Source organism: Anoplopoma fimbria, chromosome 10 (genome assembly GCF_027596085.1).
Source record: "Anoplopoma fimbria isolate UVic2021 breed Golden Eagle Sablefish chromosome 10, Afim_UVic_2022, whole genome shotgun sequence".
NCBI classification, from domain to species: Eukaryota; Metazoa; Chordata; class Actinopteri; order Perciformes; family Anoplopomatidae; genus Anoplopoma; species Anoplopoma fimbria.
The window spans coordinates 18281319-18309316 of record NC_072458.1 but is presented as its reverse complement, the minus strand read 5'-3'; the positions used below and the strand labels follow the sequence as shown (position 1 = coordinate 18309316).

The 27998-nt window shown below is 38.6% G+C and overlaps 2 protein-coding genes across 6 annotated transcripts; one reads left to right on the top strand and one right to left on the bottom strand.

The window, feature by feature from the left end:
• Positions 1-36: 36 nt before the first annotated feature.
• On the bottom strand, positions 37-14764 carry anln (anillin, actin binding protein). Of its 5 annotated transcripts, none has more exons than XM_054606214.1 (25): positions 14552-14764; positions 12177-12327; positions 11634-12068; positions 10946-11271; positions 10239-10632; positions 9652-9857; positions 9442-9552; positions 9221-9332; positions 8465-8784; positions 8201-8340; positions 7964-8105; positions 7314-7449; positions 6390-6572; positions 5928-6054; positions 5554-5602; positions 5082-5135; positions 4922-4966; positions 4647-4679; positions 4512-4530; positions 3830-3942; positions 3493-3546; positions 3107-3193; positions 2883-2990; positions 1846-2018; positions 37-1675 (listed from the first exon to the last, which is right to left on the bottom strand). In XM_054606214.1, the coding sequence occupies exons 1-25, from the start codon at positions 14567-14569 to the stop codon at positions 1561-1563; spliced, it is 3651 nt and encodes a 1216-aa protein (XP_054462189.1). In that variant the 5' UTR covers positions 14570-14764; the 3' UTR covers positions 37-1560. The 5 variants fall into 5 exon arrangements, with proteins under 5 accessions (XP_054462189.1, XP_054462190.1, XP_054462192.1 ...); XM_054606215.1 differs by having other exon boundaries at positions 8465-8781; XM_054606217.1 differs by lacking the exon at positions 3493-3546.
• Positions 14765-17329: 2565 nt separating this feature from the next.
• matcap2 (microtubule associated tyrosine carboxypeptidase 2) lies at positions 17330-26650 on the top strand. Its single transcript, XM_054606183.1, has 8 exons — positions 17330-17407; positions 17512-17547; positions 18683-19344; positions 20854-20997; positions 22119-22251; positions 22509-22814; positions 23011-23108; positions 24076-26650. The coding sequence occupies exons 2-8, from the start codon at positions 17523-17525 to the stop codon at positions 24232-24234; spliced, it is 1527 nt and encodes a 508-aa protein (XP_054462158.1). The 5' UTR covers positions 17330-17407; positions 17512-17522; the 3' UTR covers positions 24235-26650.
• Positions 26651-27998: the final 1348 nt, after the last annotated feature.

The window sequence follows — 27998 nt, the reverse complement described above, 5'->3', positions numbered from 1 at the left end:
ATCACAAGGAACTTAAGCATTAATAACTTGGTCCATTTTGGTCAAAGCAGGCATTTATTGAAGTTTCATAGAACCACAAAGTTACCTAACAAAGTGAAGACCTGAAGTCTGATAAAGTACCCGCTGAAAGCACCAATATATTTCCTGCTTCCTCATGATGAAAACATATGTAGAGCGTATGCAGAAACAACACATCTGGTGTACTTTGTATTCATTAGCTACATGATGAAAAAAGCGCTGTTTTTTACCTGGACGGAAGTGAAAATCCATCAATCTGAAATAACATTTACCAACACCTGCAGGGTCACTGAAAAGTCTGTTACATACTCCATTAGCAACACAGACGTGTGAGGGGAAAATATTAAGTCTAAAATGTTTTTAGATCGCATTGTTTTCCGCAACAACACGTACTTCAGACATCTCCTTATAGAGCAACTAAAAATAAAAAAGTCTGTCTCCTTTTAAAATAAATAACTCTGCTTTTTGACAAATTGTACAGGGTACATGAGCCTGCCATATTGTTTTCAAAAGACTGTGTTTGCAGCCTTTGAGAATTTAGACCATTGCCACACAGCAAAAATGCCAATCTGAGGATAGAACAAAATATCTTGAGTAGATGAGCCATTTTTTTAAAACACCAGGTAAAGCATAAAAACAGGCTTATATATAAGCAGGCCAATACGTTAAAACAAATATACAGGTTCCAGCATATATGCCAAGATGTATTAAACTGCAGTAAGATGTGTTTAAGGGGACTTACAGATGTTTGTCCACCAAAGAGCACTGACAATAAATGTTTACACTGTAAAAAAATGCTTTGGTTTATCCACTGAAATATAAGTTTGATCCAAAATTGGACCAATATCAAAAATGATAGTTATGCATTTACATAAAAATCAGTGTTGATCAGGTTCTAGAGTAGACTATGTAACAGACCTTACGCTCAGTTCTCTAAAACTCAAACTTTCATACTGAAACAAAGACATACACACTTAACTAACATTACAATTATAAGGAAAGCTGGGGTAAACTTCATGACAATGAAGAAAAAAAAAAACCACGTGTTTATCTTCCCACAAGTTATGAAAGCTAATATATAAAGTAAAAAACTTTCCGAGAGTATCAATATTGTTCTGTGCTGTCATGCAGGATAAAATGTGATAAAACTGTGGTGCCTCAAATTAGCATTCATCTGTAACTTCAATAAAACTTATATACATTGATTTCAGCCTTGAAACCAAATAATTTAAAGCCATGCATTGTGTGTCAAGGACACTAAATATTGGCATTAACATAAAAATGCGGCAACTCAACACCCGAAACATTAGAAAATATCAAACCAGTCTGGAAACGTATAAAAAATATAGTGCCGACCCCCGACTCCTACACAAAATACTGTCCTGAAATGTCTCAATGGCTTTATTTTACTACTCCTCTGATCTTGAACTTATGTGTCTGATTATCGATAACATTTAATCATTCTTATACTGTATTGCACTTTGTAATATAGATATCGACAGTCCAAAAGATAGAAGGGCTGTTTGTGACAGAGCGCAGTAATTACAGTGGCCTGTAACAGGCGTCTGGTTGCCACATACGCAGATCCACCACAATCTGGTTCAGTTTCTTCATCCACAGATTCCTCTCGTCCTTAGTGTCTGCACTCAGCCAGTTCCTGCACAGAAAAACAATCAGTGTTTAGCGATGCATGGTCGCCGTTATTTCAACTTACAAAGTTTAGGGTGAATATTCCTGTATTTCTTTCATATTGCAGTATTTCCCAGAAAAAGAACAGTCAGTTTTTTCCAATATGGTGCAGCCTTAACGATAATGGTGGGAACTTACTTGGTGACACACATGGTGTTCTGGCACTGGCTGACCAGAGTTTCTTTGTCGTCCTCTCTTTGTGGTCTGACTGTGATGAGCTCAAATGTGTTGGGTCGGGCACAAAACTCTCTGTTGGCCGGTTCCACCTTCTGACTGGTGCAGTTAGCCAGGTTGATGCGCCCAATGGGATTCTGACAAAAACAAATAAATACAAGGTGTTTAAGACAGACGTAACAGTCACATACAAAAGGTCAGACTCGGTCAGGTGTGAGCGCAGAAACAACAAAGATATGTTTGTAGTCATTTAGAAAGAGTGTCACCATTACAGAGTTTGTCCACTGGAGGGCACTTAATTGGTTCTCATCAGAGATGTTTAGATTATGGACTGCCCCGTTAAATGTATATTCAGATCTGACCTCATATTACTAGGAGACGGCTATATGCTACAAACTTTTTAGAGGCTAGTCTCGTCTTAAACACTGTCGTTTTAGTTTCTTACATCAACTGGAAGAGAATATCAAGGAGAAAACCCTCAGCTCTCCATACAGAAAAGAAAAAGCTGTGATATGTTAACCAGCGATAAACACCTGGGCCTCTTCTTTGACCCAATTTATCCAACATTACAATGCTAACACAATTGTTACTTTCCGTCAGACAAAAAATAACAATTGTGTTGTATAAAAAAAAAAAAAAAAATAAATCTAAATATCACAAAATGTGATGTCTTAAGAGTTTCCTGATCCTAGTGTTTGGGTCCAACGGCACAGTGTGTATCTTTTCATTTCATTCTTGGTATTAGGAAACACGCCGGCAGGCAGCTAATGGATAGCGATCCACAGCTTCATGAAAGCAAATCAGTGCAAGTTAACCTTACCGGCTTTTCCATCAATAAAACATGTTTATTTGTAAAGCTGTAGGAGTCTCACGCAGCTTGCCTCGATATCTATAACTAATATCTATACATAAAAAAAAAAAAAACAGGAACCATCTGTCCATAACTAGATAAATTAAAGAAGCTCAATAATGACAGTTTTGCTGTAGAAGGTCTCAGTTACCTTGCGCTTCTCGTCGTCTGGGTAGGTCCAGTAGGAGATGCAGTATCCTGACAGGACACACCACCTCCTGTGCCAGGATCCAAATCCACTAACATCTTCAAACATCGTCTAGAAGGGGGGGATTAAAGTGACAACATATTTGTATTGGGAAATAGTATCAGGAACTCAATCCCACACTCAGCATTAGGTAATCTGTGGTGGTGATTGGATCGGCCTGCACTCACCAGGAAGCCCTTCTCCTCCACTTTGGAGCCGACTTCACACTGCATCTTGAGGTAGACGTGGCCCTCCAGAGGGCACAAGAACGGCACCTTGAGGCAAAAGTACAGACACTTTAATAAAAAAGCTCAGACATCATGTTCACCCATTCAGAAATGTATAAAGTCACAAGACAGAAATAAAAAGGTTGCAATGTTTCAAAGTTCCTTTTAGGAAAGTTAAAATCACAGACAGAGATGAGAGGCAATAAAAACCCATTTATGTTAAGATTGAACCAATAATGTTAGTGCAACAACGCCGTGAAGAATATTCCTTGTTATGGTGTGTTCACCGTCCTTCCCACACAAACAGAACAAAATAAATATATAAATACAATATGGTAAGTAGTAACCTTGGTATGAAACATTTCACTGAGTAGTTCTCTTTCACTTCCTTCATATTTGATCTAAAAGAAAGATGGGTGAATGAGTGCAGAGGGAGAACAGACAGGGTTACTGAGAGTCTCTGTGAGGCCTGACATAAATATATGTGACTGTATGTATGAACCGTGTGTTGGCACCATACATACAGCACGGACATTAAGCCTTCAGACTAAGGCACAACGTCCGTCTGTGTGTCACATATGAAATGCAGAGTAAAGAAGAAAACTTAAAGTGCTCTAAAAGTGAGAATGTGGAACAAAGGGACATGCACAGATTTTTAAAAAGGTGACATTAATGTTTCTTTACCTTCTCCAAAGGAAACTTGTTTATCCCGATAGAGGACAGGGTGAGCTTGTGTGATCCGACCAGGACGAAGTTACTGGTGCGAACAGAATTGGGGCCTCCTGGACTGGCAACAACTACACACAGAAAGAAAGAAAGAAAGAAAGACAACATTAAAAACGGGACAGTTTTCCAATTTCCATGTTGTGCTACTTATTAATCTAGATTGTTTCAGTGGGAGTTGCCTTGTTTTAGAGGTATTGCCTGTGGAGCTGTCTGTCTTCTCTGGAATATAATGAGACTATATGATACTCTGCTTAAATATATTTAAAAAAAATTCAACAGCAATGTCTCTTTCCAGAACGAAGCGTGCATCTACTCATTGATGACAGGCTCATGTTTACATATCGATACTGCTATCTCACGTAACACAACAGAGAAGGTTACCGCTCTGCCGAGGAGGACACAATTAATGTTTAAATGTCACGCTTTGTCAACTTTTATTATTTTTAATAATCAAATTGTTGTTGTAATCCTACTCCCAAATTAATTCAAGTTCAGTATCAATCCCTTGAGTCTTTTATAAACAAAAAAACACCATGGACTAAATTCACCACGTCCTTGGAGCTTTTGTGAGATGCAAAAGGCTTCAAATACATTTGACTCAATAGGGACAAATGGATTTAGATTTTAGATTTTGACATACCTGGTGTCTGGACACTTTTCTGCAAGACAAGAGATGAAACCAGAAAATTAAAATACAAATGTTGGGCAGATGAGAAGTAGTTACATTCTGATATAACATTTTAAGGAAAGCAGAAATTACATTTGAAATACTTACAGTGATGGCGAGGAATCTCTTTGGAGTGATCGCCTGAAAAAAAAATAGAAGTAAAGCAAAGAATTTGAAAGTATGTTTGCTACAAAAGGGAAAGATGTGAGTGACAGCATTGTGTCGGAGATATATACGTTTGCTGGCCAGTTAACATTTCTCTCCACTTAATGAAATGACCACCTGAAGCTGTGTAAAGAAACAGTAACATTCTTCAGACTCCCTCTGCCTACACAGTGCACACCCACCAACATGTGAGGGATGGATTCAGAAACTGTTCATACCGACATACACATATAATGGGCCTCATGGACCTGTCTCCATATTATCTGGACACACACACACACACACACACTTTAAGTATTAAAGAAAGCTCCATGATTCACTGAAAATGTGTTTTCCATTAGGTAAAAAAAAAAAAGAAGAGGAAAATAAGGGATTTACCTTTGACTTGCTGGGTTTCTTCTTCTTCTCACTGCCAACATCACGTTTCTGCACCTGAAGATGTCATTAGTTAATGCACAAGATTATAATGAATCAGTTGTCAGTTATTCTAGATTGCAGCTCAATAATAAAATGTTGATTTGGAGGTGAAAAAAATAGAAACTAAGGCTTGAGCAATTCAGCAAAGACGGCAAAATAAATTTTATGCAATTTCTGAACTCTTTCTGAAGAGAAACTTTTGACTTTCATTTTAGTTCATTCTCACCGTGTGCTTGCTAGTTTTTATTTAGCTTTGGTTTGTTTTTAATAATGTTTCATAACAAAGGAAAACATGTCAGAGAATATCATAGCTGCAGGTTGTGTTAAAAGGTGTTAAGAAGTTTTGTTTCCAAAAACTAAGACTAAATATAGTGGATATGTGGTCACAGTATCATTATTCTTGTTTCTGTAAACACTTATGTAAGACACTCACCAAGCTATAGACCTCAATATCAATTCCAAAGTCACTGGAGACATCAGATCTGAAAGTGAGAAAGAAGAACAAACATGATCAACATAATCTTAATCAAGTACACCAGTATGGGATCTGTTCAAAAGCTTGACAAGGTCAAACTATGTTGATTGTAATAAAAAAATGAATTATGTTAAATATAAATGTGTTAAATATGTTTTCATGAAACAACCACATGTTTAGTTGTGTGTGCGAGCAAATGTTTTTTGGACCTCAGTGAAAATTATTTTTGAAAACTATTCGGTACAGCTCCATCTGAATCCCAATCAACTAATAATCATAGACATTATCAAACGATGCGTGTTCTTTTATAGGAGCAGCAGTGCAGGATTTACATGGTGAACTTGGTGGGGAAAGCCAGGGTGTCTCCACTGAGGCCGCGGTGTGTGCTGGCTAACGGTGTGGCCACAGTGTTCTCTGCTCCAGCACGAATCATCATGAAGAAGGAATGTTTGGTCGACTCTGAAATAATCAAGACAGAATAATATTGACAACCATTAGTATGATAAATACGCAGTCACTTAATCCAGATATAAAGCTTCCATGGAATTTGATCCCCTGACTAAAATGACCAAGTATCAACTAAAAGAAGATTACTTTGATTCTGAACACTTATATCATTATCATCCAGTTAAAGTCCACATTTAAGACACAAAAAAGAAAAAGACAAAAATGTTGATGTACAATTTTGAGCATTAGTAAAAAACTGGGCCCCGTTTCAGAAAGCAGGATTAGTGAAAATCTAGGTTTGTTAACCCTGATATGAAGGAAACTCTGTGTGAAAGATTTGAGCCTACCTGGCTTGTTGGCAATGGAGCAAACAAAGTCTGCCTTGAGAGGCAGACGGAACTCCTGCAGGGTGATGGATCCTTTGGAGGCAGACATGCTGGAAGGTTTTGGAGCTGCGGAGGCCTTTTTCTGACCTGTTGGGTCTCCTCTGAGACGGTCCAGCTCCGCCTTCAACGCCTCCCTCTTCTCAGCTGAGAAAGTCAAAACAGAAAGTCAAGCTTTGATACTTCTTAATCCTAAAGATAGGGGCTCTCAAATTTATACAGACAGTCTGTAGTGTGTTGTTGTATTGTGGCTTTATCAATTATACAAGGCAGATGTATATACGCTTGAATGTATTAGCACTTTAGTGGTAGCATTCTTTATTTTTGTAGTGTTGATTTCTTTTTTTTCTTTTTTTACATTCTAAATGAAATTAGTTAGTGACACAGTTTTAGTAAACCTTGTCCCTCACTTTAAAAAAAAGTTGCTCTGATGTCCTTAAGACAAAAATGTCTATAAAATGATACATTTAATGTATTTCCCATTCCCAAATGTAGTTATTTTCTGTATATTAATTGCGATGGATTTTGTTTTTCACACTCTGGCATGTGACAACATTAATGTATTAGGGAAAACATGAGAAAATGGCAAAATCAAAAAGTTTGAATCCAGGGATCTAGATTGGAAGCTTGAAATAATAGAATGCATGTTTAAAAAGGTTTAAATGGGGACATTTCTGTCCTTATGGGTCTGTACTTTGGCTACAATAGACTTATTATAGGAGCTAAGGTTAAACTTCCAAAATTCTAAAAATATAATAAGTAACTCACAATCTTGCCAAAATTGCTTTTAAAAACAGCCAACATGATCGGAAAACTAAAAAGATAAAAATGTCAAGCTTGCAGGTGTGCCTACAACAAGTCTAGTGTTTGCTGTCTGGATCAACTCACTTGCTACCAGCAGCAGCCTCTCTGCCTCAGCCTCCACCTGGGATCCTTTGCCGTGCTCTTCATCTGTGCAGCAATTCAGTGCCTGGCTGGCCTGATGAATGATTGTCTGTTGCAGGTTCATGTCATTTGTCAGAACCTAAAGAAACAATAGAGTGTTAGAAAAGTTTGCCCCCTGTGTGATCAACTATAACTTGTACGTCAATCAGGTCCAAAGTGCATAACAGAGTTCACATGAAAACGTAACCCTCATACTGTAAGAGTGCTGCAGGAAACACCTTTTTTTATGATTTTTGAAGCAACAATGCAATCTCCAGGAGTAAAAAGCTAAAGTTAGGTTATTAATGAACTACCTGCATGAGTACACACAACAAAGCTGTGACGCGGATAGTTAGGGTAGGGCGTTTTTGTCTCACTCACTTTAAAAACTTCAAAAGTCATGGGGTATTTTATATTGTAGGAAAAAAGTATAAATCTCTTAAGCCACAGACCTTATTTCAGGCATCTTACCAAAAACCCTTACAAAGAAACTCATTGACTTTGAGACAAAGGAACCAGAATTACAGATATGCTGACTCATATCTAGGTTTAAGGACCGATTCCTGAAGCACTCTATGTGGCATGAATCAAAGTTAAAAGTATTTATTCCGAACCTTCATCCTCTGTTTGATACTGGATAGACCGGATCCTCTCGGTTCCTCTCCTCTGTTAGAAACGTCCTCGTTTCTTACAATCACCTGTTTCACGGTGGGTCTCTCGGTCTCTTTCACCCTGGTGGACCTATAGGCATCAATGCTAGAACACACAGAGCCAAGAGGATGAGATGCGGATTTCCTGCAACAAACAAACAACTCTAATGCATCCAAGTGACACAAAATGGGAGCACTTACCTATATGGCAGTTTGTGGTTGTCGTCCAAGGCCTCTGAGGAGGCGGTCCGTATGATGTTGGTTCTCTGGAACTTGCTGGGTTTGGAAACATTGCCTGGAGTGTTGCTCTTTACCATGAATGAGCTGGCTGGCGTTGACGTCTGCAAAGAGACACAAAGAAAGCGTTTTTCTTAAGACGTTTCTTGTTTGTGTTTGCCTCACAGTAACTCTAACAGGAAGTAATTACACATAATTGGTAGAGAGAGACGTCATGTTGGTGCCTACCATCATTCTTCTCTCTGGACTCTTCACCACAGCAGCCACAGTCTCTGCTAGTGGAGTGAGGATGGACATGGAGGAGATATTCAAAGGATCTTCCTCCTCCTCCTCATCATCATCATCACTCTGGTCCAGGGCTCTATCAAACAGATCGTTGATAACAGCAGAGTTGATGGACTGGTCCACATTCATCTCTATCTCCTTGACCACTTCCTCTTCTTTTTCTTCTTCTGGGGTTTCATCAGTTCTTTTCTCTACAGTATGGCCGACCACCCTCAGTGGACTGGAGGTCGAGTTGGGAGGAGAGAGCATCAAGCCAGGACCTGCTATTACACATAATCTGAGTTAGAAAACATTATATATCCCCATTTATGAGCACTCAAGAGGAAAATCGAGACATTACAAATGATACACACATAGGCATGTGCAGACTAAACACCTCTATCAATACTTGTAAACTCTTGAATTAACTGTGACATTGAAAGCCATATTAAAAAAATTAAATGAACAACTTTAAGTCTAAACACTTCAGTAAATAATTATATCTACAGCTCTGGCAACTCATGACCTGAAATCTTGCCATAGCTGCACTTCACTTCCAAATGTTTTAGGTAATACACAGCTGTTTGCTAAATCTAGTGATTTGTAAAAGGTCAGGAACGCACATTATGATGGTAATTCCTAACTCTTTACGTGAGGCACATCATACAGCTTTAATGAGCAAAAATTTGGAAATAGACAAATAGAAATATTGTTAAATACCTGGAGGAATGCACTTTGTGGGTGTGTCGATACACTCAGTAGAAGGTGCTGTGGGTTCATCCTGTGGCTCACATAGGGGAACTTCAGCCTCCACGGGCTTGGCAAGCTGTTCCTAAAAAGCAATTTTTTTTTAATTAAATACAGTCTTGCATATGGTACAAAAGCATGACTATGTTGTGAGATTTGTGTGTCATTTTAGTGTCAGATGCTAATTGGCCAACCTTGATGTCTGTATTTTTATCGCTTTCTGCTGCTCCATCTTGGTTTTTCCACATGTTGTTGTTCCCCCTCTGAAAGCGACTACGAATCTGAGCCAGCTCAGACTCTCGCTCCTGAAATTAATTGGTTTTTTAAAATAAAAAATAAAATATTAGTATTGTATTATGGCAACAGTAAGAGTATACAACTAATTATCTTTACAAATAATTTACCAGCTTCTGTTTTTGGGTGAGATCAGCAGTGGTTGTGTTTGCAGCTCGGGCAGCTTTGAGTCTCTCCTGTACCAGTCTGGTGTTTGGTGTGACTGCTGATGGAGTTACAGTGGGAGTCTTGGATTGGGAAGCAGCCCCAGATGGGGAGCTGTGGTTGTTACGCTCTTGGCACTTCTCTCCGAAGCGCTCCAGAAAAGATTTTACACCTGTTGGGAACCAATCAAACATCACATATCTATCTATCTATCTATCTATCCATCTATCTATCTATCTATCTATCTATCTATCTATCTATAAAACATAGTAGTATACAGCTGTTTCACATTTATTTAAATAATATATCGTTTTCTTTTTAACGCACTGGTATTGGATCAGGAATTGGTATTGAAACATCTCTTATGATACTTAACTTTATATAATACAACCGTAATTGTTTTTCAAGTAATTCAGTAAATCTGACACGGCACATCCTACTTTTTCTGCCACTTCTACATAAGAAAATATAAAGAAAAGACTGACTTAACTAAATTATCACTCTGTATTAAATTGTATTAAATAAATCCAAAATTAATTGCAACATGACTTACCAGGTGCTCCTGCAGTGGCCTTTTCCTGAGCAACTGAGGGGCCAGCAGTGCTTGGCTTGGCACGGAGTTCTGGCTTCTGGGGGCTGGAGGTGAGACCCCTGGAGAGGGCCTGATTCTTCAGGGGACTTTGAGGCACTGATGTGGAGGAGGAGGGAGTGGCCTTCTGGGGACTAGATGGGAAGGCTTTTCCTTGGAGGGAACTCTTCTGAGGACTAGAGGGGAAGGTCACCCCCTGATTGGAACTCTTCTGAGGACTAGAGGGGAAGGTCACCCCCTGATTGGAACTCTTCTGAGGACTGGTTCCTGACCTAAGTGCTGGCCTGGCTGCAGGAATGTCAGCCTTCTGAGGGCTTGGGAGAACCACTCGGCTCGGCTTTGCTGGACCATTCAGAACCTGTTAAGAAGAAATACAATAGTTTTATTTAAAAAGCCCATTCAAAAACAACACATGCTAGGGACAATTTGGTGGTTTAGGGGTCCAACTAGGCATTTAGAACAAAGCAAACATGAAAGCTGCTACATTGACAGGGGCATGTTGCTTCAGTTACCACCAAGGAGACCAATGCAATGCATTGTCGGATAACATGTTGCAGTTTAAGTTATTTTTTAGAGTACAGCCAAATTCACTGAAACAGACATATCCCATTTAATGACAGTGAGACAAAACTGCTTATGCTGAATAATAAGACAGTTTCATGTAAATCTACCTGAGAGCTGGGTGTAGACTTGCTGCTTGCAGTTGAACTGGCCGCCACATGGCCTGCAGCACTTGGTTTAGTGCTGGCAGCCACAGCGGCGTCTCTGACTGCCAACTTATGAACAGCTTTACCAGGCCTCTCTTTTTCAGTCACAATGGGAATGTTAGCGTGGCTAAGGTCATCTTCCCAGGATCCAATGGTGGCAGCGAGGTTGGCGAGTCTGCCTTTCCTCCCAACCGGGGTTTCTGAGGACGCGGTGGGGGCAGCTGGTGGGACCTCAGCCTGTTTCTTCACTGGGGACAGGGGGGTGCAGTCTGGAACTGCATCAGAGGAGTCTGAAAAGGTGGAAATATGTTTTATATGGACACAGACTAACAATAACATTCTGCACACACCCTTTACAACTAGAATTGACAAGCGACCCACGTCAAATGAGGAACCCTTTCTGATGCAACAACATACAGGGCAACTACCGAAAAGAACAGGAGCAACATTTTTCTTTTGACACATCGTGTCTGCTTTAAAAAAGGAAAGGAGGAAAAAATTATCTTAATTTGTGTTTTGTTATTTGGTGGGAGGCTTTTTTTTCTTCTTTACACCTTGATTTTATATTGCGTCTTTAAATATTCTACATTTGTTTGATATAAATCAAAATAAATTTAAGAAAATGATCTCGACCAGCAAACAATATTCGTACCATCGCCATCCCAATACTTTCTCTGCTGTGCTAGCCTCTGCAGACGAGACTTCATGCCAGCAGCAGGTGGAGCTGTGACTTCCTCCAGGTCCTCCTTGTTCCCCTTTATGGCTGAACTGGCAGGCACCATCTCTACATCTCTGCTGCTTGGAGGCTTAGGAGTTGGGGTGATAGTCATTTTCTCTGGCTCTGGTCTTTTCAGCTGCCCTGGCTGAGGCTGGAGAGCAGGCCGGGTAGCAGTCTTCTCCAGGGAGGAGCTAAGACGAACGCTGGCAGGCCCCGACGGAGGTTTCTTGTCTGTGGGAGGATCAGTGAGCATAGGAGCCACAGCTCGTGTCGTCATTGGCTCCTGGTTTTCCTCACCGGCCGCAGCCGAGACATTTTCCTCTGAGCACCTGCGCTTGGAGGGAGAAGGCTTGGCGTTCACCTGTGGAACTGGGAGGAAGAGACAGGGAAATATTAGTAAAGAGTGTAGCTGCAGCTCAGTGGTCAAACTGACAGGACGAGTCTCAGCAGACAGCAATCCAACAAATGTGTTCATACCATTATCGCTGACTGGCTCACTGATCACACTATTGGTGTCAGCCAGCGGCTCTCTGGGCCGTTTGACCATCTGTCTGTTTGCTGCATTTGGTCTGTCTGCCATTTTCTTCTGCAGATTTTCTCTGCGAGCGCGGGTCCGCTCCAACAGTTTCTGGTTTGACAAAAAAAAAAAAAACATTGTTACAATAGCTGCTTTACACTTCCAGAGGACAAACAGAATAGTAAAATCTGTACAATATTTAATTATTAGGATGACAGTAACAAAACAACAATTTAAGTAACTAAATAAAAACAAAAATGTCATGTTGTGTTAAAAGTTGCCACAAAGTAGCATTTGTAGCAGGGCAATTGTATTGGATTGCATTATATTGTTGCCCAGGTGTTGCTTTTATTATGCCCAACCCCACCGAGTGTACAGCAGAAATGTTTTCATCAAAGCCATGGTTTTTTTCTTCTCACAACCATAAATGTTTTCTCTGTATGTTCTTCCATGTCCCTTTCAGCTTAGGAGTGCTCCCACAGCAAGTCAAACATCAATACTACTACTGTGCTTCAGAGTATCTGCTCCTAAGCTACATCAACAGGAATACCTGAATAATTTAACAGTTCAAATTGCCAACACCAACAACTTGCAAGTAAGTGTTCATAAATGTTAAATCTCCTGCATGCTGTAGTTGCTCTTTATGTCCTTAAAGAAATAGCCCAACATTTTGAGAAATATGCTTATTCACTTTCTTACCTAAAGTAAGATGAGGAAACCAATACCGGTCTCAGACATGAAAGTAGTATCAGTCTTATCAAGCGCTTTACCCAAACTGTAGACCTCTTCCATTAATGATATATAGGTTGTTTTTTTTTGAAAAACAAAAAAGGCATTTATTTGTTGATTATACCAGAAGTCATTTATAATAGTTTTCATGCCCAGAAACCTGCAGAAAACAACATTTTCAATTGGAAAGCTTGTTTCTACTATTTTCCAAAGAAACATGAATACGAAGTGAGGCTAAACGACTCCATGAAAACTGATCTTTAACCATGTTGTGCCATAGAATTTGACATTCACACGTGTTGCTGTGAGACTTGCAATTAGTCGGTGTATCGGCCAAAATATGCTGATTCTCTCTCCCAAGTATCTGCTGGATCTGCAAATGCAAATATGTGGAAAAGGGCACAGCACATTGTCTCTCTCTCTCTCTCTGGACTATTAACAGGCAACACAAACACATAAAACAGTCCTTCTCAACCACAGATAAAAAGGCCTCTGTCTGCTTGCCCTCTCTTCCCCTTTTTTTCCTCTTTTCTTAATGTGACATTCCCTTCCTTTGGTCTCACTGATCTCTCCAGAGTATCTAGTGGATCTGCAAATATGTGGAGAAGGGGCACGGCACAGCACAGTCTCTCTCTCTCTCTGGACTATTAACAGGCAACACACACCCATAAAACAGTCCTTCTCAACCACAGATAAAAAGGCCTCCGTTTGCTTGCCCTCTCTTCCTCTTTTTTCTTCTTTTCTTAATGTGTCATTCCCTTCCTTTGGCCTCACAATTTGATTTACTGTGCTGTACGTTAGCTGTGCAAGCCCAAACACATTCCTGCAGCTGCACCGCCTTCACAGAGTGGAAAACCTGAAGTCACAGTTCACAGCATTCTTCAGGAATGAGCCACTCCTGCTTGGATTTGAAATGTTCAAACTCTGGCTCAGACACTGGAGGAACAAGAACTACTGTTAGGAATGAATCATGTCTTGTATAAGCTTGTGCATACAGCATGTCAGCATCATGGCAAAGGGAGAAAAATCAAGAGGGTTAGTGTTGGACCATTTCCAGAGCTGACACATATTATTACCTTAAATGGAGGCAATGCTTATTTGTATTATAAGAATATATTTTAAGGTTAATATATAATATATATAGGTAATGCTTATTTGTATTTTAAGAATATATTTTAATAATAATATATATATATATATATAGGCAATGCTTATTTCTATTTTAAGAATATATTTTAATAATAATATATAATATATATAGGCAATGCTTATTTCTATTTTAAAAATATATTTTAATAATAATATATAATATATATAGGCAATGCTTATTTCTATTTTAAAAATATATTTTAAGAATAATATTACATATATATAGGCAATGCTTATTTCTATTTTAAGAATAATATATATATATATATATATATAATATAATGATAAGAAACACATGATTTCATTCATTGCATATTATCCTACAAGTCTATACTCTAACATAAGCATAAGCCAAATTAAGGAAGTAAACAAGGTAGTTTGAAAAATAGGTTATGTTAGCATTAGCATCAGCATCAGTAGCATCCACCCTGCGTTAGCTAACGTTAGCCGAGCTTACCTCAGTAAATGGATCCATTTCGGCCAGTTACTCCCTTTAGATGGATATTTTAATAGTTCAAGAATGCAGTTTAAGTGCAGCACGCACTATGTGCTCACAGACAGGACGTATGCGAGGCACGCTGCTCTTCTCTTCTCTTCTCTTCACTTCCTCTTCTCGCTTTCTGCACAAAAACAACTTCAAATTTGAATTTCAGCGCTGCTCACTACTGCGCATGCGCCAACTGTTCGAAGCCCCCTGAGGACCAATCAGAAGCAGCCGTGCTTTACACTCGAACAGCCAATCACAGCATGGCTGCGTCATGGACGTCACGTGTTTTATGAATCAGTCATTCTGTGTGTTCAAAATGCTGAAGCGGTTGAAATGAATGTTCACAGAATGTCTTTGTTATGATCTGCAACATGCACAACATACAGGAAAGTGTGGAATATAAATAATAATAAAAATTATAATAAAATAATGGGAAAATACAGAATCTACAAAATAGCTTTAATTTATATTTTTTTATTTACATTACAGCATATTACTAAATTCATACTGCCATTCTATGTGGGTCACTTTTTATTAATAGTCTCCATGACACTTAATTCCCCACTTACTTTTTGTTACTTGCAAGACATCCAAATTTTAAAGGAATACATTCTTTTAATTATGTTAAACAAACATATTTTATTCAACAAATTCTCTTCTTTAATTAATATACTTGTCAAAAGTTTGGACACACCTTCTCATTCAATGATTTTTTCTTTAATTTTTATTTTTTTCTACATTGATATTGAAGACATCCAAACTATGAAGGAACACATATGGAATTATGTGGTAAACAAACAAATGCTCAACAAACCAGAATATGTTTTATATTTTAGATTCTTCAAAGTAGTTGAATGAGAAGATGAGTTTGGAACTTTTGATTCTGGTACTGTATATACTTACAGACAAGTTTTAAGGTTTTTAACGGTTTAACTGTATACCATTCACCACATAAGATTTGCAGATATGGTAGAAAAAGAAGCTACAATGTTTCCAGAATCAGAAACAGTTTAATGCCAAGTATGTTACACATTCAAATAATTTGGTCAAGTGATAGACATAATTAAAGAAGAGAATATATGAAAATTTACAATGAAATATGTTAAAAAATACAAATAAGAGTACATTAAAAGAAGTATATTCCAATTTAAAATTTAAAAGAAATTCGATTGCAAGTAACAAAAAGACAAAATGTATAAATTAAAGCTATTTTGTAGATTCTGTATTTTCCCATTATTTTATTATAATTTTTATTATAATTTATATTTTTCCACATATTTGTATTATAAGTAATGCATATAAGTGTGCCTTCAATTGAATCTATTGGCAATAAATGAGTCCTAAATTACAATTTATGAATGAATCTCCACAATTTACGAATACAAATAAGAGTACATTAAAAGAAGTATATTCCAATTTAAAATTTAAAAGAAATTCGACTTGAATACAAATAACAAAAAGTGGGGAATTATTCCAGACTTTAAAAAAAGTGACCCACATAGAATATGAATTTAGTAATATGCTGTAATGTAAATAAAAAAATATAAATTAAAGCTATTTTGTAGATTCTGTATTTTCCCATTATTTTATTATTTATTTATATTTTTCCACATATTTGTATTATAAGTAATGCATATAAGTGTGCCTTCAATTGAATCTATTGGCAATAAATTAGTCCTAAATTACAATTTATGAATGAATCTCCGTCAATTTACGCACGAAAAAATACAAATAAGAGTACATTAAAAGAAGTATATTCCAATTTAAAATTTAAAAGAAATTCGACTTGCAAGTAACAAAAAGTGGGGAATTAAATGTCATGGAGACTATTAATAAAAATGACCCACATAGAATGGCAGTATGAATTTAGTAATATGCTGTAATGTAAATAAAAAAATATAAATTAAAGCTATTTTGTAGATTCTGTATTTTCCCATTATTTTATTATTTATTTATATTTTTCCACATATTTGTATTATAAGTAATGCATATAAGTGTGCCTTCAATTGAATCTATTGGCAATAAATGAGTCCTAAATTACAATTTATGAATGAATCTCTTTGAATACAAATAAGAGTACATTAAAAGAAGTATATTCCAATTTAAAATGGCAGTATGAATTTAGTAATATGCTGTAATGTAAATAAAAAAATATAAATTAAAGCTATTTTGTAGATTCTGTATGTTCCCATTATTTTAATCTATTATATCTTTATTATAATTTATATTTTTCCACATATTTGTATTATAAGTAATGCATATAAGTGTGCCTTCAATTGAATCTATTGGCAATAAATGAGTCCTAAATTACAATTTATGAATGAATCTCCGTCAATTTATGCACGAAAAAAATACAAATAAGAGTACATTAAAAGAAGTATATTCCAATTTAAAATGTAAAAGAAATTCGACTTACAAGTAACAAAAAGACAAAAATATAAATTTTCCCATTATTTTATTATTTTATTATAATTTCTATTATTATTTATATTTTTCCACATATTTGTATCATAAGTAATGCATATAAGTGTGCCTTCAATTGAATCTATTGGCAATAAATTAGTCCTAAATTACAATTTATGAATGAACCCTGCTGTTCTTCTCCACCTTCCCTCATAGAGACTCCACTTCCCATGAGTGTTCACGCGTATTACGCAGTGAGGTTGTAATGAACGTACCCATGGAAACAGACCTGTCAACGCAAGCTCCGCACCGCACGCACACGGACAGCTCAGCTCCTCGGTGCAGGCGGTGTGTGCGTGAAGCCCTCTCAGCTGTGAGGCATTTAGATATTTAAATTGTGTCTTAAACACGTTGTTATTGCAGGTAATTCTCTTTAATCATTTGTTTTTTTTAATCAGGCAACATAAACACGGATCATTTATTATTTATTTATTATTAATTTATTATTTTTATTTTTATTTTTTTAGGTTTACAGAAGATGCTGGAGTCAATTAAAGTAACAGGTAATTATGCATTTTTATAATTGTGCAAAAAATGTAGAATTTGAATATATTATAAAAAAAGCATTAATGCATTTATTACTTTATATTACATTGTATCTTATGCATTATTTTTATTTGGTATATTATATATTATTATTAATATTATATTGTATTATATATAACCTATTTTGTGCATTACGCATTAGTGTTGTAAAGACTTCTGTGCAGATTTCTGGTGAGCTTGCACAGTGATGACTCATGCTGAGTGTTTCTTATCATATGCTTTAAATTGACAGTAGTGCTTTTATATTTTCGATCAATGAAGATGGATGAGGTGGAGACGTGTGAGCATTGATTCATTTGGTTGTGCAGTTCAACTATGCTCAGGTTTTCTCATTAATTTAGATTTCATTAAAGGTAGCTGTTGAAAATGAACGTTCACACACCCACTATCCAGGAATTCTGGGTTGGTGACTTCTTTGCCGACAGCATGTTATGATACTAGCCTATCCTATCAGCTGTAACTGAATGATAAGATTCGCAGCCAATGTGTTAGGTAATAGTATTTGATTTGGCTGCCGAGCAAGCCGATGAAGCTTCAATTTGTCCTTGCCGCTCCTCCGATCATTACTGTGCTGTTGAGGTCATTAGTTGGTGCTGTCTGTTTGCACAGATTCTGCCTCAGTGCTCCTGTCCGAACACAGTGCCAGCTCTGACTGTGATGACGTTCCAGGTCACCTTACTGGAAATTGCACAGCCACGCATTCCTGACTCCTGTGCTTTACTGTCGGTCTCTGGAGACAAGATGAGAATAATTTCCTCTGTGATAGCGTAGCAGGATGAAACTGAATGGTTATTTGAGTCAGATCCCATCATTGTGATTGTTAGGAAAAAGCAAAAAAGTGGGAAAAGATAGTTGCTACTTTAGAGTTTAAGTTAACCGCACTGATAACAAGTTTTGGTATATATACTGTATATTTATAAACTTGTTTTTTTTTAGCTTGGCATTGGAAGAGATCTAATTGTATCCTGCTTTGATAAGAGGATTACTCTATCAAGCTATTTGTAAAAGGTCTGCACGTGAAGGTGATCCTAAAATAAGCAACAGACAGATTCACTGTCTTCCCTTACTGGTCTCTCCTCTTACTTCTTTCAGAAAGACTCCACTGGCCCGAAGTAGAAATGTCCAAAAAGTACATCTTAAACTCTGCTGACAAGGCACTAAGTCCAAGCCAAGTGTACCTGGAGAAGATTTCTTCCACTGTCCTCAAAGACATCTTCGGTACCGGCTCCAGCAGCTACAACGTCCTGCTGCAGGCTGAGGAGAAGAAGAACCAGAAGCAGTCCCCGTACAAGAGGCCAAAAACAACCCTGAAATGTGCCGTCACATCTAGTAGAAGAAACCGCCCGGTCGTGGCTCCTAAAAAGCTGCGTGCACCGGAAAGTGGAGCTAAACCTGCACAGACAAATCGTGTTCTTTCAGGCAACAATCACCCTAAACCATCAAAGAACATCACAATAGTGGGCAGCACCATGGGCCTGACCCCTCGTGCAGCTCCACACCTGAGAAAAATGGGCATCCCCAATTCCCTCCGCACCAAACTTCCCTCGTTGCACAAAGCAGCGATCACACGGGACGTGGAAAATGCCAAGAAGCTCTGCATCCTTACAGCTATAAAGCCGTCTAATGTTCAGAAAGAGAAGGCCGCGTTTTTCAAGTCTGACTTCAACTACAATCCACAGTTTGAGTACAGCAACCCAGTCTCTCCGGCTGTTCTGGCCCGGCATAACAATGCCTCAGACCGCTTCCTGACACAGGTAAGGGGTGTGTTTGTTTTTGGAACAATTGTATGATTTGTTTGGCTTGTTTGGCAGGGTGAGAGCAATAACCCTCTGCAACGAATAACCTTAATTTAAATGCTAAATGATGTGTTTCAATGGGACTGCATCTTTCTATCTGTATGAGGACACTGACAACAAGGATCAAAAGACTATGTGCAATGTCTCTTAGTGATTGTCAACTCTGCAGTTCCCCTCAGCTCTTTGGAACATTTTAGCATCTTTCAGCTCATGGTTTTGTTTTGTTTATTTTTTTGCAAATTTACTGGGATTCTAAGTTACAGCTCCTAGTTTCAACTGCTGATTGTTCATTACAAACCTAAACAGCAGACCATTGCAGCATTTAGCAGTGAACATAGTGGAGCATTTATCAGCTAAAGAGACAGATATTTTTGTCAGGAGTTGATGGAGACTTTCATCAAACGTGTGCAATGTTTTTCCCCTCGGTTGCCTATAAAGACATATCAACTTTGGACCTATTCTTACTGATATCAAACACAGGTTTATCATAAGTCTCTGTATTGATCTGAAAGTATCAGGGGTATCTTTCAAAGTGAAAACAGGCAAAGAGAAATTCAAGAACCTACAGTCAGTAAGTGCATAGCCCACCAATTTTAGCCCAGAGGCAGTGACATGTCATTAATCACATCCACTTCAAAGTCCCTGGTGCATGAGGTTGCTGCAGAACTGGCTGGTTTGAGGTCAGCAACCTCCACGTGGCAGCAATCAGGCTGGACGCTACGCCCACAGAGACCTGCTGTCAATGCTGTTTAGCGTCAGGGCAGATCAGAGCTGGTGCAGTGTGAGTCTGTTGACTAAGTGAAAGTGGGAAGTGGCCGGGATGAACTGGTTCAGGATACGCATGCACAATACTTTTTTTTTTAGCAAACACTGTAGGACACAGAGGTGTCTTAAATAACATTAACAGTATTTGTACATGTCAGTACAATACAATACCATACAAGGAATTGAAGGACAAAAGAGGTCAGAGGTAATTTACAAAGATTATCTCCATTACGTAGCTTGTTGACCAGAGAGCTATGAAAAACAAATCTATGAGATTCATATCCAGTGTCAGCTGATATGTCAGTCTGTAGCTATTAGGCTCTAGGAGAGGGTACATTTGGGTTTTATTTGTGTAGCAGTGAAATTAGATATTGTGTTTTTGTCAATGTCACCTAACAGCAGCATATAAATAGAGAAATAGATTTGACCGGGACCAAGCATAGCACCTTGGGGAACCCCATAGGATGATGGGAATTTTCCAGTAAGTTGCAACTTATCTGCCGCACATCATTTTAATTTATTTTTTCTGTCTTGATTGTCCATTTGTGTTTCTTGAATGTTTTATCCTAATTCTTTTTAATAAAGTAGCAGTTATTGCCAAGTTACCAAATACTGCATGTCCAAAGCATCAACGACAGAAGGTGTCAAAACAGTAATTAGCCACATGCAGCTTTAACATTTTGACTTTCTCATCTCTTGTAGGCAGTGAGCATCATGGAGCTGGCCCTGCAGCGATATGGCAGCTACGAGAAGTTTGAGCAGGCCACCGGGGGCAACCTCCTCACCAAGAGTCGCGTCTGGCTCAACATCAAGAAATACATGGAGAAGGAAGGCTGCCTGGGGGAGGTAAGAGGACTGGCGACTCAGGCTTATTTGATAATGGAGCTGCATTGCTTTTAATTTGAAAACTGTCATGGCGTTGTAGTTTACATTTTTTTCACAGAAAACAACAAACATACATACAGTTCTGACAATTCCCACTGTAGAGTATATTACATACAGTGAAAAGGTCATTAAGAAGCTGTCATTTGGAGCCTGTTATCTTTCTGTGGCTGCACTGCAGTCTGTGTCGTGCAGAATTTGTACATCATCATTGCAGAGCCGCAGACAGCAGGGTATCAAAGTGAAAGAGCTCCAGGGAAAAGTGAGACCTTGCAAAAAGCCTGAAGTCATCCTGAAGTTTTCTCGTGCTGAGCTGTGGTTATGTAACCGTCAACAAAGACATGTTACATCATCAAGTTATTAATGTTCCACTGAACGCATTACACCACACATACACACACCTTGTGTATGCTTGGTAACGTCTTAATGGGTTTAGACATAATAGACAGTGGAAATAGAATACGGGAGAGATAAAGGGAGATAATTGCACTAAAAGAAAAACCTACCCCTAAAGCATTTTGTTGAGCCCAGCTACAAATGATAGAAGAAGATATTACAGAAATGTAAAGCATCAGTGATTTTGGAGTAACTCAAATTATTCTTTAAGCGTCTGTATAGCAGAGGGGATCTGAAAGGGTTGACACAACCATCACACTGACATATTTGCGGACATGATCTGAATGCAGAATAAAAATAAAAACTATCAGAACAAGTCACTCACAATTCCTCGCTATGTGAATCAGATTAAGTAAGTTAAGTAGATGCAAATAGGATCATGTCGCCACTAGGAGTTAATATATCTTGTCCCCTTCTTCATTGAAATTTATGGAAAGTACCTCGCTTTAGGTGCAATCACACAGAAGGCCTAAACATCCTTCCTCCCGGCCACATCCTTCAGCTCCAACTGGGGAATTCCTACAAATGAACACACAAAACACGGCTAACACAATAGCTAATCTTATAGCGTTTGTGTTGTCATAATGTCACTGATGCGATATATCCCTAGTGTTGGGAAGTGGTGGAAGTGGAAATTACAGCAAAAAGCAAAAAATGTTTAATGAATGTTTAATTCTTTCTGTTGAAAGATCGTAGCCCAGGTGACAGACGACCTCCTGTCCAGAGCCTCCATGACGGTGGTGAACGGCAGACCCACACTGACCGTCAACATCGCCACTGCCCGAGAGCACTGGCTTGATGGCATGCTGCGGCACGAGATCGGTGGGCACAGTAGCTCCCATATGGAGGTTATGTTGTATTCTTCATGTAGGGCACCTGGAGGTCACAAGCTTAATGAAAAAATAATTTGAATTCAACTGTAATGAAGCTAATCAGAAGACATTAACCTCTTTAATCAAAGGTCTGATTGTATTTTTAATAAACAATTTATGGATCTAATTGATGTTTCTTCTAATGAAGTTGGCCTGAATTTGAAGTTAAATACCACCATGTTAATACTCCTTGTGGCTGTCCACCAGGCACACATTATTACCGTGGCCTCAACAACTGCCACCAGCCATGGAGCAGCACTGTGGGCAGGAAGAAGCACAACCTGAAGCCCCTGAACCCCACAGAGGAGGGCCTGGCCAGCATCCACAGTGTCCTGTTCAGGAAAGACCCCACGCTGTGGCGCGCCGCCCTGCTCTACTACACCGTCTACCAGGCCAGCCGCATGTCCTTCTCCCAGCTCTTCCACGATCTGGGACGCTTCGTCCAGGACCCCAACACCCGCTGGGACTACTGCGTCCGAGCCAAGAGGGGCCAGACCGATACAGCACAGCCAGGTCACTATGTTCATGAAGTTTAAGAAACAAAGGAGGGTTTTATTTTGCATACCGCCAATGTTTGTCTGGATTACACATTTAATGTAGCTACAATACAACACGGTTAGGCTTAACCTGAATTGATTCACATGTGATATGTTCAAAATAACATTTATTATCTTGTATTGGACTTCTTTTTTTAACAATCACCATGCAGGTTGCTTCAGTAAAGACCAGGTCTACCTGGACGGTATCCTGCAGATCTTGAGATACAGAGACAAGATCAACTTCCCACTGCTGATGGCTCTAGGAAAGGTGAGTTACTCAACTATCTACATCCGGCTTTATAAGACAATTTACTGGTCACTTAGCAACAGCTATATTGAATGAATGCTTCCTGGATTATCCACCGGTGCGAGTCTTTCTATTAGATGTGTTAGTGCTGTTATTGACAACCTGTATTAACCAGGTTCATAGTCCATCAGGCATCATAATGAAATGCAGTTACTACCTCAACCCCATGTAACTCCTTTCAATGAGAAGCAGCTGCAGTTTCAGCTGCTTGTAAGTGCAACTTCATTCTCTCGGCCATTAAAGTGCTAAGTGCTAGAAGTGAACTTCCTCCCTTGATACCCTCCACTGCCGGGCACTTCTCTTTCCGAATATTCGCACAGCTTCCTCTTGAATGTCCTCCACTCCAACATACGGTGGTGATGATGACTGTTCAGTATCAGAGTATCAGATGAGGCCTCTTTGTTGTGTTGACAGTGTCCTCTAGGAAGGTGCATGAATTGTTTATCTCACACACAGTTATGTTGCCATCAAAAGCTACTTTCCTTCCTCGATTGTCCTGTTGGTGACATCATGTTTCTTACAGTATCTCCTCTCTACCAATGCTTCTACGACACCACTGTAGCAGAAAGTAACGCCAAGAGCAATATCATGTCTGACATTCAGTTGCTTGGAATAAAAGTTTAACGAAACAGAAGATGGTTACAGTTCAGACACAGAGTAAAAGGCTGAATAAAGCTTATATAATAACCTCTCCAAGGATGGAACAGACCATGATCTTCTGCTTCAACGGAGCTGAAGGCACTGATTATTTAACAAGGTGCTCATTCCAGCTGTAGATGTTGAACCTGACGTAAGAAGTGATGTGTCTTTAACAACCTGATCTCACAGAAATACGTGAAATGAAATGCTGGCACTTGATTTGTAGCACAGCTGGTTGCTAATCCCGTCTCCTCTCTCTCTCTCTCTCTCTCTCTCTCTGCGGGTTCAGGTGTCGTTTGAAGACGTGGACCGCCTGAAACCACTGGCTCAGATGGAAAACGTCCGCATACCACACTTCATGCAGGACCAGGCAAGGTATGCCGAGCAGCTGGAGAAAATCATGGCGGTCAACCAGCTGAGTGACGAGGAGCTCAAGGCCATCATCTGACTCAGCTCCGCTCCACTGCACAAACCTGATCACACCTGAATAAAACCCGTCACCACCACTGCCAGCCGCGGCCCGCATGCCTCAACACCATCATCCTGCATGGTAGCAGAGTGTGTGATATGTGCAGCATGCTTTAGTGCATGCAGTGAAACGTTAGACAGATACATTAGTTTACATTGGCTTTGAATTATAGATCTGTTATTGCCATTTCTCCACCGATACAATAGGGAGCATCCAGAGAATCATTTCAGTGCTTTGTGATTACAATTGGAAGTAGTTTATATTTTTTTTAACAGTGCCAATACAATACCTTGATTAGTGATCAATACAGAAATGAAACATTTTCCAAGCACATTGTGCCAAATTAATTTTACTTGTTAGTCTCTGATATCAGTTTGGTTCGAGGTTTGATACCCAGTTTTGGATTAAGCAGGGTTTGCAGTAATATCTCCTCCATTGCGAAAATACATTTTTAATATTTTGACCTAATTTAGAGCCTGATTGATTTTTTTAAAGTCTAATATTTAAATTTAAGACTTGAAAATCTTGTTTTTTTTTTACATAAACACATCTCATGGACAAACACGTTTAATAAGGATCCCTTAGATTTATGAAAGGTTAATATAATTTAACTTAATTAACACGCTTGTCAGTGCTTTGTGGTGCACTAAACTTGTAATGGTGAGACTGTTTTCAAATTGACTTCACACACATATAAGGGATTGCTGTACTTCACTTAGTTCAGAGGGTGTCTCATGTACTGGTTCGTGAAATGCACTTTGACCCATTGCATGCCGTGTTGCCATACGTGAACCAGGCTACTGTTGTTTTATTTGCTAACGTAAAATGGAGTTACCAGCTAGCTATGCTGAAAGTATAATCGTCACAATCATTGCACCAAACCATCTGAGAAGTGATGGAATTAACACAGGGTAATAAATCTGGATAAATGTAAAGCTCCATGCTGACTTTTCAAATGCAACTGCCTTTAACCAACCTTAGCTTTTTACTCAGTGAGGCAACAGAGTCACTGTGAATGAACAGTAAGACGTTAATTCAGCAGCGTTTTTCTGTAGTATATTGGGCTAATTGGGTTGCATTTGGATTAGTTCAAATTACATGCTAATTTGCTAATATTACAATGTATATATATATTGTAATATATATATATATACATATATATATATGTGGTGTATATATATATATACCACCATCTTCTATCCTATACATCACACGCGTGGATCTCATTTGTGCTCATAATTAGCCATTGATATCAGATGTGACATAACCGTTGCTTAATTTCTTGTAGACTTGTGCATGAATATGGTTAGCTTCAACATCAAAAACACATTGATCTAGTTCTAATTTAAGCATTCTTTGTCTTTCTCTCACGCACCTGTGATCTAAGTGTACTTACCTAGTGTTTTATATCCGTCTCTTGAGTGGGGATAAACACATTCTTGCACTTTTTTTCCTCTAGCTACCACTAAGGATGAATATTTTTGTAGTACTGATGTTAGGAATTGAAAAAGGGAGTTGTTGCTCGGGAGAAAAGAAATGTGAAAGTCACTTGTAAAGCTGTATATTTTGAAGGTGAGTTCCTATGAAACCTTTGTGGTCCGTGTGCACTGACTTGAAGCCCTGGTTGACTATTTGCACTTTGTTACCTTCGATCTACCTTTTTCAACTGCACTGATATGGGCAGTTACTGTGTTGGTGTCATAGACGGTATTAAAGAAGTGGACGTAGTCACCATGATGTCATATGTTGGCTTGTGGACGGCAGTTTAGAGGCCTTGAGTTTGGCATTTTGGCCGTCGCCATCTTGTTTTTTGGAGCCAGAAGTGACCATATAGCAACCTGTCAATCACAAGGTAGCCCCGCCCTAAAGCATACACAGCTTTATCGTCTATTTTACACTAAATAGAACCATAATTTACTAAATGAACATCATGCTGTATTGAAGAAGATTTGAAACTAGAGATTGAGACCATAAACTCATGTTAACAATGATTACTGAGGTAATAAATCAAGTGAGAAGTAGGGTCATTTTCTCATAGACTTCTATACAATCAGACTTCATTTGACATCCAGATTTTGATTAGAAAGAATGCAAGTTTAAGGAGCTTCTGCATTGGCTTCACTTTCCAGACCCGGAGGCTACGTCCACTTCTTTTTCACACTCTAAGGTTGGTGTCACTTATGATATATTTATGTTTTACAAAACAAACCAAATGCCTCTTGGTTCTATTGTGATACTTGATGAGTTTTTGTGTCGTTGATACCAGGAATGACCTGATATCCAGAGCGTGTGTGCTACTCTGCCCCTTAAATAGTAGAGTTTAATTACACGGCATTCCTATGTAATGTTTTCTATGAGTGACTTTTTTGGTGATATTCATAGATAAAATCTTCAAATAAAGTGGACTACCTGAAAATTTGTTCTGTGCTTTGTGTCTCCCAAAGTTTTTCTTTATTTTTTTTGTACGTGCTGAATGATACGTGCCACAGTGGTTTCTTATGATAAGCCATTTTTACTTTATTTGTGTCTTTCCTCTAGAGGAAACATCTAGCTCTTTAGTTGCTAAATGCTACACTTTTTTTTTCTAAGTACTCGCTTACTTTGACACTGAAAACCAGGTTGTTGAGAGTGGAGTATGTAGGTCAGAAATCTAAAACAATGAGCTGAAAGATGCTGGAAAAGGCTCCCATACATTTAGGGGCAACTGAAGTGTTAGGTGGTGATTCTCTGTTGGTTGATCACTTTTCACCTTTCACATTAACCATAGTAAAAGTGATACATTACTAAATGTAAGAATATTGATTTGTGCTGTTTTAATGCATGCTCTCCGTTATTACTTTTGTAAGACTAAAACTATCAGTAAGACTTGTAAAACCCCAAACATTTGAGTCCAGTGTACCCTGTATCTATCCAATGTTGATTTCTGAAGTATAACATAGACACAGTGTAATACCAAATGAATCCTGTTTTTTTTAGGATCACTGCATTTGACATACTATGTATTTGGAAGGACTAAATCTTTTTCCAACATAGTCAATTGTAGCAGGACATTGGAAACCACAGTGAACATGGGTTAAGTATCTGGAGCTCTTCTCAGTGTCAGAGACCAATAAGGAAAGTTTCCACAGTCGAACATGCTGAACCACAAGTGACAGAGTGACCGCAGTAACTCAATCTGTCACGACATACACTGCTGGCCTCTCCGAACCCTGTCCAGAGGTGTCACACTTCCCATTCACCAGAGTCTGGTTTCACTGGGAAACTGGAAACCATTGAGGAACTGAGTGGTGACTGACGGCTACAAGCAGTGACATGCTGCACAAAAGGTATCAGTCTGAAGTACACAGCGATCACACTGAAGCTTTCCCCTCCCAACTCACTACAGTTGGATCTGTTACGCAATATGCACAAAAAGTATTGCACTTCTAATGAGAATGCACTCTCCTTACAAGGTTTTCTAACCTCAACATTTTTAACACTTTAAATTGCTTCTGGAATATGTGTGTTGTTTATATCTCTTTATTTATCTCCTTATGTTTTATTTTATCTTTATTAATATCTTCATTCTTGTAACCTGAATTGTTTGATTTCCATGATTTTAGGAATTAATATATTGAAACTTGTTGTTTAGAAGTAAAGACACGCCGTCGTCAGATGAGGAGACAGTTGAAGTGGCTGTTGTGAAATAGAGCTGAATCTCCACTAGAGGACAGCAGCTCATTATAAAACAATTTCCAGAAGTG